The 16260-nt window shown below is 35.0% G+C and overlaps 1 protein-coding gene across 6 annotated transcripts in view; it reads left to right on the top strand.

Annotated features, from left to right (window-relative positions):
• MYCBP2 (MYC binding protein 2) overlaps nucleotides 1–16260 on the top strand; it is a 269085-nt gene that overhangs the window by 93813 nt on the left and 159012 nt on the right. For 5 of the 6 annotated variants that reach the window (XM_059903374.1, XM_059903373.1, XM_059903370.1 and 2 more), the window contains exons 18-21: nucleotides 377–484; nucleotides 6694–6813; nucleotides 8381–8462; nucleotides 16015–16132. In XM_059903374.1, coding sequence (XP_059759357.1) covers nucleotides 377–484; nucleotides 6694–6813; nucleotides 8381–8462; nucleotides 16015–16132 — 428 coding nt within the window. The remainder of the gene's footprint in view (nucleotides 1–376; nucleotides 485–6693; nucleotides 6814–8380; nucleotides 8463–16014; nucleotides 16133–16260) is intronic. The other variant, XM_059903372.1, reaches the window with a different exon arrangement.

The raw sequence follows: 16260 nt of genomic DNA, 5'->3' as shown, positions 1-16260 counted from the left end.
TTGTTTTTAATGAATGTGTGGTTTACCAAGTTTGAATATATATGATATTAAAAGATTTGTAAGATAATTTGATTTATTCTATTTGAACTCTCTGATTATCTATTTGAGACTATTAGTAACTACCTAATAATTTTATAAGTTTAAAAGATCAGAATGTTTACTTTACTGACTATATTTAAGATAATAAAACTTGTGTATAGAATGGTGAATAGGTTATGGTTGGGAGTGGGAGGTTAACGGGGCGGGGGGGATTTGGGAGAAAAGTATCATGTCCAAAACTTTAATTTCCATGCTTTTTAGTTTGAATTAGTTTTGTTCATTGTAGTGTTTTCATTTTGTGAGCTTTTCTATGCACATACAAAATGTTTCTCCTCAGGCCCCCTTGTATTTGCTGGTCCTATTTTTATGAACCATCGAGAACAGGCTCTAGCCAGACTCAGATCCCATCCAGCACAGCTAAAGCATAAACGGGACAAGCACAAAGGTATTTGGTCTTCCTTATCAACTAAGTGGGATACTTTCCCAATTTCTTCCACTTATTCGAATTTTGTCTCTGGGAAAATGCACAAACCTAATTCTTCTACTTTGCTTCTATCATTATTATATAGCCTGAGGAGAAAGAACATGCTGAAAGTGTACTGTTTGTCAGTAACTGTCAATCTTATTTTATTGTATTTTTTTGGTTAACTTTAATAAAAAGAAGACATTTTACAGTATATCTTTTTCTTTTCCATTCCTTTTCAAATTTCCTAAAGTTAAGGGAAGGTAGAAAAAATAATTATTGCTCTCTATTTTATATACTTTATTATCTGCTCTTAGATCACTGCCATCTGGCATTTTGCAGTCCTTCTCTCTTTTTTTAATTCTGTTTATTTGCTTTAGAATTAACAGAATTGCTAAATTCAGTGTATAAAGTAATAATGAGTTGATTGCTACAGCACTTCCATTGTTTTAATATAAAAGTTTATATTCACAATACACATGATTTATTTGATATTTGATATATTCCTAAAACAAGATTATTTTTCCTTAAACCACAGATTATGGGTCAACTAAGATCAGGAAAGAATTTAATGCAGAGAACTTATAAATTTATGTATAAATTCTGCCTTGAATCCTGGCATGGGAACCAAGCACTCTTTGAGTAGTACAACTTAAACCTACTGTTTTCTTAAATGCCTGAAATAAACCCTGCAAAATAGAAGATTTTAAAAACACATATTCCATGCAAATTAATCTAACTAATGTTTTGTCTTTTTTTGGGGCTGCAAAACTGTTATAGACTAATTTTATTTTTAAACTTTCATATGCCATATATTATAATCAACTTTATTTTTCTTTGCCTGTTTCAATCTATCAGTTTGTCACTCAAAGCAAAAATGCAAAACAAAACAGATAAAAACCCCTGTTTTTAGTAAAAACACAAATAGAGCACTACTCAAGTTATATTCTGCAGAAATAAAAATTGTGAGTATTTTAAGTCTAATGTGATTAACCGTAGTAAAATTTGTGATTGCTTTATTTACTGGGTGCTCTAACAATGCCATTAATATTTAAATCTAAGGAATAATATTTGGGGTGTGCTATGTAAATTATTTTGGTTATTGCTAGAATCTCTGATCTCACATTTTCTACTCTGCCAGTATTAGAACAGATTTTATCAAGTGTCTTTTTCTTGCCAATTATATGAAAGTGGACTTCTTCCAGTACTTCACCGGAGGTTAACTATTCACATTTCAATAAACAGTTTTAAAACTTTTTCAGCTCCATGTTAGTATCATATAGACAGTCATCTTTGTTTTTTTTCCAGAATTTTAAAATGAAATGCTAAAGAAAACCAAGGTTACAAGTTTAAAATAGACTTTTTACAATGTCACACTGATTAGCTATAGAAATTACTCAACGATAGCAAGCCTTACTTCCATCTTGTCTGCCACAGGGTAACCTCTTTGGAAGGACTTACTTTGTAGTATTACAGTATAAGGCCATTTTATTTTTAATCATCAGATTGTATGGTTTTATAGAGTGGAATAGTTTCATCTCTTTACCACCAAAATGAATTTAAAGTGTAAGTATTACTTTATCAGATGGTGTCCCATTTTATCTAGAGAGTATTAACTTAACACTCACTGTACATCCACAGATTCACTTTCCGTTACTCCCTTTGCATTCGCTGTTCCTGTCATTTAATCCCCTTGCCAGTCACTGCTTTTACTCCTGCTGCATATAGACATAGTCTTTTAATAAATTATTTTTCCTACGTACATTTTTTTCTCTTTTGTATTACCGTGTTTATCTTGCACTGACAAATTCGCTGTATTAATTGCTGTGTTCTATCTTACATTTAATTATGTTGGTGGTACACCATTGTAGGATAATAATGATTTAAATTTTCTAGACTATGACTTTTTTGTAGAGGTGTGTGGAGGGTAAGAACTGTGGATTTATTGTTAACAGGAGTGAGTTCTAAGATGGAAAGTTGGAGAGCTTCTGGCTGATTGGAAAGAATTCAGAGAAGGTCACAGAATCTATCCTATACAGGCAAATTTTGACCAGAGGCAAAATAGTGTGTAAGACGGAATCAGTTATGTATAACATATAATCCATATAACATATAGTATTTAAAGAATGTAACTGTAGACTATATTTTAAACAGTTATCTGAATTAACATTTGTTTCAACTATTCAGTGCCTTACGTAGAAAAAAAAGATTTTAATGTACTACTCCTAGTTAGGAACATTAGAATTATTCTGGAGATAGTCTTGAAGTGACTGATGTGAAAATCTGAAGGCGCACTCAAAAACATCTGTGTGTATTTTACACCTGTTTTCTGTAAAGAAACAGTGTGGTGTAATGGAAATACAGCCTTTGGAATTAGGCCTCAGTTTTAATCCTGTTTTTCATTTACTAGAACTGTGTGGCCGTTCATAAATTTCTTAATCTCTTTGGTTTCAGTTTCCTTCTTTTAAAAATAAGAATGATAATTCCTAACTGAAGATGTTGATATGAAGATTAAATTAAGATATGTGTGTGTGTGTGTGTATATGTATATACTTTGCAAATAAAAATTCTCCATGAATACTAGCTTGAATTCTTTGAATTCCTTGCATCCTCTTTTAGAATTATCTTAAAGGTACAAAATTTGAGATTTGTTAAATGTGTAATTATTTTTACAAAAGATTTAAGATGTCAGCCATTTGGTGGTGGTAAAATGCGTGAGCCTTATTTTTGATCAATTTCTAAAACTGCTCTACCATTTATTACTTTGGGCTGGCTACTTAACCCCTCTAAAGCCTTGGTTTTCCCAACTGCAAAATGGAATAACAATACCCTTATCATCGGATTATTGTATTGATTAAGGAGAGCAACAATAATATTGACTGAACACTTTTCATACATTATTGCACTTATTTCTCATAAATACCTTGTGAGGTAATGTACCATTATTCCTATCTTATAGATGGGAAAACTAAAACTCAAAAAGATCCAGTGTCCAGTTATCGTAAAACTAGCAAATAGTAGAGCCAGGATTCCAATCCAAGTCTCTTAGGCTCCAGTGCCCAAAAGCACTATCCACTGTGCTATTTAAATTTTCAGTGTTTAGCACAGGGGTGTTTAGCAAATTGTAATTACTACTGCTTTGCTGTTTTATTTTAGTGATTTCATTCAAAGTACTCACTGTGTTTTGTGATACATTCAGTGATATATGCATGCTTATAAGATTACCCAAAAAGTATAGATTTAAATAAAAATTAAAAGTTAGAGTCCTTTAGATACTGAATCCTCTTTTCTCTGTGTGTGTACACAAATATGCATAAATAATGTATATATACATACAATACTGTAGTTACATATCTGTCAAAACTTTATAGCTATCATAGTTTCAGTATCGTATGATACATGTATGAACATACTCATATTAGGGAAAATACAGATATACCTAAATGGCCAATTATAAGAATATTTAAGCCTAACTTTCCTAAAAATGTGAGATTAATTTTATTGCTGCTCATTGACACTTTACTGAGTAATGAGCTTGGGGAGAATTTATCTTGCTGAATTTCGCTTGCTAGTTCTTGAATTTACACTAGATTCTTGACTGTTTATTAGGTATCTTTGTTCTTTGATAAACTTTTGTAAATTTTTAAATTATTAGAATTGTACTTAATTTTTTGAACTGACATAAAATTCCAGATACAGATGTATATTTAAAAAATTCTGTCACTGCTGCTACTAGTGATCAAGAACCTTATCCCTGTTTTTTTCTTATAATAACAATATTTTCACCGTCTGTAATAATTGAAAAATTATTTTATATAAAGGTTTGTTTAGATGCACTTGAACAAAATGTTTCTAGTATTATTTTTTACCTCTAAATAATAGCTAGTACTCTTTTAATCACTATGATTTTAATCAGTAAATTACTAGGCTTTTTTTTCCTCCTTCCCTGATGCTTTGTCTCTATTGTGGGCTTTGTATCTATATTTAATCTCTGACTGGAGGGAGAGGGCAGAATGCCAGATTCAAAGGTAAAAGCTTTAACTAGGCATCAATACATTTATATAAACTGAAATTAAGGTGTAACATTGAATTTAGTTAGGTCTGGCACAATCAAATGAACACAATTTGTTTTCTTTATTAAATCAGATTTGGTTTTAATAATTAGATATTTTTACCAATTGAGATAAAGCTGTAAAATTTTTATATATCTGTCATCTTATTTAAATAGTGTTTGGAAGATACTTATTCCTTTATGGGTAGGCCCTTGTTTATACTTAACCATTTCCAAGATGAGGAGTCTTTGAACTAAGAGTATATTGCATTTTGGATGGAGTAAAACTAAATGTTGTGATTTTTTTTTTTTTTTTTTTTAGCCCATCCATTCTTGCAGATTTAATTTGACAAACCCACATTAGATAATTTAGCAAAAGAAGAATCATATTCTTTTTCCTTTTATAGTAAAACCTCTCACTAATTCAAAATTTATGGTACTTCAGATACAGTATTTGTGATCTTTTTTGAGTAAAAAATTCAAAATAACTTCTTCCTCTGAATTTTCAGGGTCATACTTATAAGGGGAAACCTGTCTAAAATCACTAGCTTTTCAAACCAAGGGCTCAAGAAATGAAGGATTCCTTCAACGTGCCTTCAACCTCTGGGTCCAGCAATTAATTCTTGTATGTTAAAGGACTTTTATGTTTATGGTACATTTTTATGTAAAATAGGCCTATTTTGATTTATAATGTAGGTAACCACATTTTATTTATTGTATCAATAGCATTTAGTTTAATCTATAATCTGTTCTGCTTGAAGGTAATAAAACTGAACTTTTACTTAAACATTCTATAATTAAGACCTTTTCAGTAAGTTATATAGGCCAACCCATTTCTGTGTTATTCTGAATTAGTGAGGTTTTACTGTCCTAATGTTGTAAAGAGTTTAAAACTTTTTGAAATGCTAGAGTCATTTAGTTATAGAAATGGAACTCGTAATTTAGGCCAATTTTGTCTTACCTGGATAGTAGTAAAGGTTAGAAATATTAGATAGAAAAAGAAAGGATAATGTGAACATGAAATGATTTGATGTTATTCTGCTTAGTATTCTAAAATGGGTAATGAAAATACAGAATTATTTTAAAATGTGTGCCTGTAGATCCACATGTGTATCTGCATATTATACACACTTGTTTAGATTTACTGTATCACAAAGCACTTAGCTTAGACTAGTTGACCTGAAATTCCATCCAGATTTACATTTATTCCATGTGTAAGGAATTTGAATCTTGATGACATAGAGGTCGTATTTTAGTTGATGTATAGTATTAGACTAGGAAAAGTAAGTTGCCTTTCTTATTTACACATTCCAAAGTAAAGTTGTTAAATTGTGGAATGTGTTTTTAAAATTTTATGGTTAAAATGCCAGAATATTCAAAGTCAAATGTAGAAACTAGGGTTGGAGGGAGGACCTTAAAGCAAGCTTATGGTAGGAAATTATAAAAAGAAGGGAGGAGGAAAGAAGGAATAAAAGCAGAGGGTTTGGTTCAGAGTTGTGTTTGGGGGACTGAAGAAGACCGCAGAGCTGACTGGCTGAGGGTCAAGGTGGGACAGACAAAATGAACGACAGGAAACCATTGAACTGCAATACAGTGGATAAAGCTATTTGGTCTTTATAAATTTTTTAAAGTTCAGTTGAGTTTAGCAATACTGGCGGACAGAGTAGCCTTTCTAGATGTGTCTGGGAAATCTAAGTCATTTGCCAGTCAACTAGAAATTTTTTTTAAACGGCTAGCACTAACAATATCACTAAGTTTAAAACAATTAAATGACTTTGCATGCAGTTATTTTTATGTACACTAAATTTTCCCATATAAACTATTACATTTAGATTTTTGTTATTTCTATAACTTAATGACCCATTTACATTACATAACTGATTAGATTAATAGGCTTTATCTGTAACCAGACCTTATCTGTGTTTTTACTGATTTAGTGATATTTGCAAACAGAAGTATATAGTATATCTTTTCAAAATTGCTTCTTTGCAGGTAGAGTCTTGATCTATCACTTCTAACAGCTACAGATTCTTCTTGCTTGTTCCTTTTAACATTTTCTCTTGTTTTTCCATAGTAAACTGATTTTAAATTTTATTTTGAAGATGAATAATGGCTTAATTACAAATTGTAACACTTACAGATGGAAGTGGAGAACGAGGAGAAAAGGATGCAAGCAAAATCACAACATATCCTCCAGGCTCTGTGCGATTTGACTGTGAGCTCCGGGCAGTACAAGTCAGCTGTGGATTTCACCATTCAGGTAGCGGCTGGAACTTTAGGGTATAACTGCATTTTTACAATTGTGCTGAATAACCTATTTGTTTAGTTTTGACAAATGTAGTCTGTTAACTGTGTTTAAAAGCTATAGTGTGACAGTATCTCTCAAGTCTATGAAAGCATATTTATTACACAATCTCTTTTAAGCTATAAAATGATTGTCTAGAGATCTGACTTTTTTTTTTTTTAACATCTTTATTGGAGTATAATAGCTTTACAATGTTATGTTAGTTTCTGCCATATAACAAAGTGAATCAGCTATACGTATACATATATCCCCATATCCCCTCCCTCTTGTGTCTCTCTTCCACCCTCCCTATACCACCTTTCTAGGTGATCACAAAGCACCGAGCTGATCTCCCTGTGCTATGCGGCTGCTTCCCACTAGCTATCTATTTTACATTTGGTAGTGTATATATGTCAGTGCTACTCTCTCACTTCGTCCTAGCTTACCCTTCCCCCTCCCTGTGTCCTCAAGTCCATTCTCTACATCTGCAGCTTTATTCCTGTCCTGCCCCTAGGTTCATCAGAACGATTCTTTTTTTTTTTTTTAGATTCTATATATATGTGTTAGCATACAGTATTTGTTTTTCTCTTTCTGACTTACTTCACTCTGTATGACAGACTCTAGGTCCATCCACCTCACTACAAATAGTTCAATTTCATTTCTTTTTATGGCTGAGTAATATTCCATTGTCTATATGTGCCACATCTTCTTTATCCATTCATGTGTCGATGGACACTTAGGTTGCTTCCATGTCCTGGCTAGTGTAAATAGTGCTGCAATGAACATTGTGGTACATGTAGAGATCTGACTTCTAATCTGTCTTCTGATGGACTTATTTTATAATTCAGTTCATGAAATTCCTGAAGATAAAATAATCCCTGAAATCCCTTTGAACTCTACAGTTCTGTGATTTTTATAATCTGGTCACAAACTTTGTTACTGTTCAGTGAGAGATGTGCATCAACAAATATCTATATTTTTTTAAAAAGTAGAAATTTCAATTCCTGGTAAATAATTGACATTTGGATTATATAGCTTAGGTTGTACTCTTCAACGTAAACATAAAAAATGTCACATTCTTTCTTTTGATACTCAATATGTTTCCTTATTTGATAAGACATTGACAAATACTAAAGTTCTGACAGACATATTGATGTTGTACGTAACTGTGCAGAGCTCAAACCCACCTACCTATATAATTATCCTAGATGTGAGAGAACATTTTCTATGTAGTTACTCATTATAAAAAGACTTTACAGCTGACCCAAACCAATGTTTTATTAAATATTGTTATTAAATGGCATTTATAAGAATTTTAAAGCGTATATTATGAAAACATACATTTTTATAACCTACAAAGATATTTTACAGAACTGAAATTATATTTATTTCTCATTAAATATAAATTTGTCGATGCTTCAATTGCCTGTTTTTAATGGCTCTACAAATTTTAAATAGTGAAAATTGCACTGCCTTCAGTATAGTTGTGATAGAAATATGAAATGCATACAATGAAAACATAAAGCTCTGATTTTGGTTTCAGTGGTTTTAATGGAGAACGGCGACGTCTACACATTTGGGTACGGGCAGCACGGGCAGCTCGGACACGGGGATGTCAATTCCAGGTACTTTAACTTTTTGTGGGAAGATGCTGAGTGTTTTTTTTTTTTTTCTCTTTCTTTCTTCCTTTCTTTCTTTCCTTTTTTCTTTCTAAATATATATTTCTACACTTGAAAAAGTATTTATACCACTGTTTTGCAAACTGTGGCCCATAAATTCTTGTTTCTTCTTGATTTTGTGGTTGAGTGCTTTTGTGGGGATAGATGATTTTGTAGTTTCGGGAGAAAAATTGATTTACATTTTATACATTTAAAATGTGAGAGTGATTATGATTATCACAAAATCTTACTGCATTCTTAAGAATTAATATCTTTTTAAAGGCTGTTCATGGCAATGGATGAGACAGTGACTATCCCCAAATAGAATTTTAACAAATCAGCAATAGATTTATTCATACTCCTTGATGTTATCGTTTTTAAATTTTGGTCTAATATTAACATGAAGTCATTGAAGCTTTTCCATAATTTTCAAACAAAATCTAATGGTCACTCAGAGAAACTGTTTTGACTTATCCAGCATAGTGAAGAACTAATTGTGGTAGAGACTACTAGATATTTTTTAATATCCATTCTTCCCTGCTTCATTTGGTAATAGAGTTTTAGTTGGTGACAAGACCATGAAGCTAAAGACTTCATTTTCCCGCCTCCATTGCAGCAAGATATGGCCGAGTAAACTAAAGTGATATGTGCAGCTTTGGGATCATGCTGTTAAAGGGAAGGGGGACACCCTTCCCTTTCTCCCTCTTCCCTCCCAGCTTGCTGCCTGGAGTCCATGCCTGACGGCAGGAGCTGGAAAAGTCATCATAGCGATCATAAGTTGGAAACTATGTATTGAGAATGGCAGAGCCACAAGATAGGAATAGTCTGGGTCCCCGACACCATGGAACTGCCACATCAGCTCCTTATAATTGGGTGCTTACCTGAAAGAGTAGTAAACTTCTGTCTTGTTTAATTCCCTGTCACTTTGCTTTCATTACAGCAGCTGATTCCACTTCTGCTTAATACAGTGAGAATGCTTTTGGTCAAAAGTATAGAAAATCCATCTTTGTTAGCTCAGGTCTTCCAGGAAGAAGATGCAAAGATAGGATTAGATGTGCAAAGGGTTTATTGGTAGAAAACTGCTGTGAAAGATAAAAGGGAAAAGAGCAGGAATAGGCCCGATGTAGATCTGACCCCTGTGAAGGGAAAGAAGGAAGAATGGGTTAGGAAGAGTTAGGTTACCGTGCAGTTCTGACTGGGTTTTAGCCAGGCCAGTGGGGTGTCCTCAAGCCAAGGCTGCCTTTGGAAGAGTCCCAAAGTGGGCAGAATGGGCCAGCATGCATACCTTCACAGTGCTCAGTCACAGGCTGGTAGCTTCCCAGGGGAAGAATGGCCTCGTGGACCCAAAGGAACAGCATCTGAGGCTGTCAGTCATTTTATGTTCCCTGCAGCAGGTGGTCTTCAAGATCTGAGTGGTCCACGTGTGTGGCTGCCCCACCACTGAAACCAGGTTTATTTATAAGTCTGGGGATAATACAGGGCAGCTTCAGACTAGACCTGACTCACCAATTCAGTTTGCCACTGAACCTCCTTTCTTTTTGTCTCTCTACTCTTGCCTGATTCTTCCTATAGTCACAAGGTACCTGCCAGAAGCAGCTGGAACTATATGGTTTCTCATTCACATACAGTGAATCACTCCAGTCATTAAATAAAATCCATAATTTTCACTTTATTCTGAAATCACTTCATTACTGTGGCAGGGATGATGCCATTTACATGGTAAAGACCAGTGATTCTTAATCCTGCCTGCACAGTAGAATTACTTGGGGAACTTCAAAAATGCCATGCCTGGACCCTAAATCTAGACTTTTTACGAGGTGTGTGTTGGGAGATGGGCGTTGGGCATGGGAGATGGACGCAGCAAGGGTTGGATAGGATGCCAGCATCAGTTCTTTCCTAAAAGCTCTCCACAGTCTACTGTGCATCCGGGATTAAGAAATGCCATCCATCCCTAAAAGGCAGGGTCAGGTCCATTTGCAGTGCACAGAAAATGAGGATGAAAGGAATGTCCTTAGTTACTTCGATGACCGTTGTTACTGATGAAAAGAGATGATTTGAGATACCATCGAGTTGAACTTCTTACCAAAAACACAAGTGCAACATACGTTTGACACTTGTTAAGACGTTTATAAAACTATCACAATCTTAAGGACAAATATTGTGCTTGGAAAGAGAGCAAAAGGTCTTTGACAGATTACTGTATCAAATGTCACCAGGTATGGCATTTGTATATCGGACATTGGAAATTTCAGAATATCAGTGGCTTTGCAGGGTTGAGCAATTACTGTCACAGGTATTAGAGGGCAGCAGGTACTTTGCGTCGCAATTGAACAACATCACTCCTATGCAGAGACTGAGACAGGGCTTGTAATATGCATGGAGAAGAATTTGGAAACTTTTTGTTCTGTTTCTCACGGAAGACTCATGACACAGAAAAGAATTTATTATTATCGTCATCATCATCATTATTGCTGTTGTTATTTAGCTGGAGATTATTTTGTGAGTCATGACATAACCTGGGAAAGGTGCATTACAGTTAGACATGACGGAACGTCAGTCATGTGTGCCGCAAGGGGGGCACTTTCTCACAAATCAGACTCTGTACTTGTATATCATTCCACAGAAGAGATTTAGCAAATGTATGTGTTTCCTGGTCTTGACTGAGTGGGAGGGAAATAGTGGAAATCATATCTATAATCAAATCACAGCCCTAAGGTGCCTGCACAGTGTGAAGAATGAACAGCATAAGCACAAGTCCTGCCACCCCACGTTGAGGTGTAACGGCTGTAGAACGGGAAGGATCTCAAGCCAGCTCTTAAAATGAAGAGGCTACCTAAAAACATTGCCTCCTGGTCCTGATTATCAACCAGGGAGCACCGTACCTTGACTTGCTCAGGTGACAGTATCATGGCAATATGCTAAGTATTTTTAATAGTTTCGAATATATCTTCATGAAGTAAGATAGCTTTTAATGTTGAAAATTAAATAATTAGGGTTTTTTAAGGAGATTAAACTCTGGTGGGATTTCTTTCAACTGCCCAAAGTTGTTCTTTTCCAACATGTGAATTTTCACTGCTGGTTCCATCGATTGAGTTGTAACTGGAAGGCTGATTCCATGAGGGTGGGGAGCACCAGACTGGGTGACGCAGTGAAATAACGCCTACGCGCTGTGCCTGGTGGATTAAACGAAAACCAGCCAGAACCGTCTGTGCTGGAAACACTCCAGTGACCCTGTTTGTCTGGATTTATCTGGCACTTGGAAGGCAGGAGTCAGGAACTGTTACGAATTCCAAAAGGAATTGACCGTGTATATGGAGGAACAATCCCTGGAGGAACAAAGCCTCAATAGCATACATATTAACTAAGTACCACAAAGCAAAACATTTATAGATATTTAGTTGAAATAAAGTTGGAAGGTATTTTTTTTTAAGTTTCTAGTAATCAAGCACTTGTAACTGAAATTTATTGTATAGCACACATTAATAGTGTGTGATTAATGTAAGATAAATATTGTAGTGTGCATGTGCTAAAGGTAGAAACGTGTTATTGGTATTCTCTTTATTTAATGTGTTGTCTTGCCAGGATGACTGAGTCTGATTATATCACTTGGTGCCCATGTGACCTTGACCAAATTACTTAACTTTCCTGTGTCTCAGTTTCTTCCTTTTGAACGGGAATAAGTATCTTTCTGTCAGAAGGTTGTTGTTCAGTGAGATGATAACGTGTTGTTTCCCTAGCACAGGGCCTAGCCTGTAGTAAATGCTCAATAAATATTGGCTGTTACTGTTGCTGGTTTTAAAAGTGAGGTCAAAAAGCTTCTGGGGGCTGTAATACATTCACTCATGACATGAGTCTACCAACCCGCTTTTTCGTTTATTTTCTTCAGTATGCTCCTAAATCTCTGAATTCCAAATTCTTTTACTCTTTTCCGTAAACTTAAACCTGGATGTTGGGAAAGGGACTATAGCGTTTAGATGCTTTTATTCCCCTTTTTTCAGTAGAATTTGGATAATTCTTATAATGTTTCTGAGTTTCATCTTTTTCTTGCTATATCCTCCTTCTGCATTAATATGCTACACAGTCATGGTGTCTGTAACCATTTAGACAAGGTTCATATCTTTGATTCATCTCTTACCAGCTATGTGACCATAATTTACTGAGCCTTAGTTTAAATATCCCATAGCATTGTTGAAGAATTAATACAGTGTCTGTAAAATGCCTGGCATGCATACACATACACATATAATTTTTCTTTTCTGTTCTTCCTGTGTTTACCAAATAATTTAATAAATGGGCTCTAGTATCATGAAAAGAGTTTATTAGAAGAATTGCCACTAACTCTGGGAAAATCCTTTTTAAAGGGCTTCAGATCTACCCATAGAGTTATTTTGATAACCAGTGATACATTTTATATGAAAATGCTTTGTAAACTGCAGGCAAGTAAACAGTTTTAGGTACTTTCCCTTTAATCCTTTGTTTGAATCGAACTGGACATTTCTGTGAGGACATTAGTTCGCCATACAGCCCTTTGACCTGGTAATTGTTTATTGCCAAAACTCCCAGTACCTCAGATTTGAGAACCGCTTAACTTTCACTGCTGTTCCTAGCCATATTATTGTATCCTCAAGTAAAAACTACTCTTTTGAGGCAGGGCCATTCTGCTCTCCTCCCCTTTGGTTACTACCTACCTGTTTTAGTCACTGCCTTTCATTCACTGAAAATTTAGTATCTGGCTCACAATGCTTCCCCAGTCTGAGTCTTGTCACACTCGTGAATGGTCCCATACAATACAGTTACCTTGACACCGTGAGTTAGATATAGTGAACTTTACGTCCGCATTCATGGTGGCCATTCCCAGGACCCATTATGGATCTAGCATAGCTCCAACTCTGAATTTTTAAGTTTAAACAACCTATGATCTGATGACAATTTCCTCTTCTGTTACTTAGCATTACTTTACTTGGTCTTTGACTTTATCAGTACTTCATTGTCTACAGCCCTCTACTTTCTTAGTGTCTGTCGCCTGTTTCAGTTTTTTTCCAACCCACCTTAGAGACTGTCATTTATTCTCTTCACCTGTACTCTTAACATTATCCTCAGTTTTCTCACCCTCTTGGGTCTTGTTGCTAAGGCATGGCAAAACTTCAAGCATGCATCGGTCTACCTATATTTTCTATGTCTAACTTAGGCTTCTGGAAAAAAATAAATCACCATACTTATACAGATTGTTAGGATTTGTAGATTGAACCAATCCTTCTACAATAGGCAGTGATCCTCCTGGTTTGTAGTTTTGAACTATTTGATTTAAGACCTTTTGAGAATGTGATGAATGACATAGGCTGTCTCTTCAGAAAAACAGACATAAGAATATACACTTAAAAGTTGGCTTCCAGATTTAGAAGATTCACAGATCTCCTGAATCTCACCTTCAGACTTCCTAGAAGTCATCTGGATCTGGGTTAAAAAATTCTGGTCTAGGTTTTTATTTTTTCCATTCACCACCGTACCCTTTCCGTAATCTTTAAATTCTCTCATCACCCATTTCCTTCTTCCTCTCAGCACTTGACCTCTGTTCACATCACAGCAAAAATAAAAACATAAGATGGGAAATTCTTCAGTCCAGCAACTCTGCCAACCTGCCTGCGTCCCTACTACTTCTTTCGTCCTTCTTCATGTTACACTGAAAGTGGGGCCTGTTCTTGTCCGTGCTGTGAAGCCTCTCTGCCTTTTCCATAGGGATCTGGTTCTGTTTCTTGTCTCCCCTCTGAACCATATGTCCTTATCTTTACTCACTCTTTTAAACTTCTGCAGATTCTTAAAAAGGACGGAGCTTCCCCTTCAGCTCCATTTTCCCTCTAGCTGCTGGTTCTCCTTTTTCCCTTTTGTGCTGAGGTTTTTGAAGGGGTTTTGCATTAGTCTCTGACCCCACTGTTAACTCTTCCTTTGCTACATAGTGTTGTGCCTACTCCACCAGAGACTTCCTTCTTGCAAAATCAGGTGGTCATTTGCGTCTGTCTCTAGAGCATTCAGCATGTACATTATTTTCCTATTCTTGAAATGACTGTCTACGTACCACATTTTCACAGAGTTCATTCTTTGTTATGGCCTAGATTTTATGAGCTCTTCTTCTTCCTCTGTTCATACCTAAATGTTAGAGAGACTTACAATGAAAACTATCTTTTCTCTCTTTGTCTTCCTAGCTCTCATTCATTCTCATAGCTTAAGTGAATGTTACTACCAACTACCTTGTTACTTAAGCAGAAAACCTTCATTTTCCCATGTCAATCATTGCCAGAGTCTAGTCAGTTCTATTCCTTACAGAGCTGTCAAATCCATTCATTCCTTTCAGTCCACACTGTTCCTATTTCAGGCCTTCACCATAACTCACCCAGATTATTGTGACATTTTCTTAACTAGGTTTCCAGCTGCTAGTGTTGCCTCTTCCCAGTTCATTTTTCATTGCAGCCTGAATAATCATTAAAAAATATATGTAATTTAAAAAAAATTAAAGTATTATAATTACATTGTCTCAAAAGCAGAGCCCTCTTATTATGTGTGGACTATTTCTATAGTGTGATTATTCTCATTATAGATGATGATTACTGAAAGTGGTAAATAAAGTGATATAAGGATGGTTACAAGGATAGATAAGATGAATACAGGGATGCCATTTATCATAATAGTTACCATTTATTAATTGTTAACTGTGTAACAGACACTGATCCAAGCCCTTGACGTATGTGAGCTTCTTTATTGTTCATAGGAACCCTATGGGGTAAATACTGTTTAGTATTATCTCCATGTAATAGAAGAGAAAACTGAAATACAAAAAGGATGAGTAACTTGTTCAAAGTCATAGTACGTTGCTACCACGTGGTGGAGCCAGGATTCACACCCAGGCAGTCTACATCTAGAGCCTGAGCTTGTAGCCACTGCTGCGGTGCCTCTCATGTTACTGTATTCTAATTCATTAACTACTGTATATGTTAAAATTTAAAATTACAGTTCAGTGAAAAAACGGTAGAAAAGAAGACATAAAAATAATTGACAGTTCAGTGGAAAAAAGTAGAAAAGAAGACATAAATTTAATTGTTTTGTATGGTTCTTGGATTGAGTTCCTGTTAAATCAGCACATGATTTTTATTTCATCCGACAAATATTTATAGAGCTCTCTAACTTGCCATTCACTATATAAGGTAACATTTTTTTTCTTTTAAAACAAAGGTAGCACCAGTCTTTCAGAAAAAATAAAAATTATGTGTCCATAGTTAAGGTAGTAAACTCAAGAAATCTTTTTAATAATCTCCTTAAAGTCAGTGATTATGTCTTTTTCATCTTTGTGTACCTGACACATAGGATGGAGACAGGCATATAGTACCTTAATAAGTGTTTGCTGAATATTCTTATTAGTGCCTTTTATCTCTTCTATTTTTTATTGCATTGTTTATTGTTTTTTATTTCAGTTGGGTCTTGTAAGAAATTGACTTAATTTTTTTTTTTTTTTTTTTTTTTAACCTAGGGGATGTCCCACTCTTGTTCAAGCATTGCCAGGCCCTAGCACACAAGTTACTGCAGGCAGCAACCACACGGCAGTACTTTTAATGGATGGACAGGTCTTCACATTTGGAAGTTTTTCTGTAAGAAATTTTTTAAGCATTAATAATATTGCATTGTACCGTTGCCTTGAGATTTGTCTACGTTAGCTATTTTTTCTGGTTTCAGTGAAATTCTTGTATTATAATTATTGCATATGCATATTTCCTGT

The sequence above is a fragment of the Balaenoptera ricei genome, chromosome 18, assembly GCF_028023285.1.
Source record: "Balaenoptera ricei isolate mBalRic1 chromosome 18, mBalRic1.hap2, whole genome shotgun sequence".
Lineage (NCBI taxonomy): Eukaryota > Metazoa > Chordata > Mammalia > Artiodactyla > Balaenopteridae > Balaenoptera > Balaenoptera ricei.
This window is presented reverse-complemented; position numbering and strand designations above follow the sequence as displayed.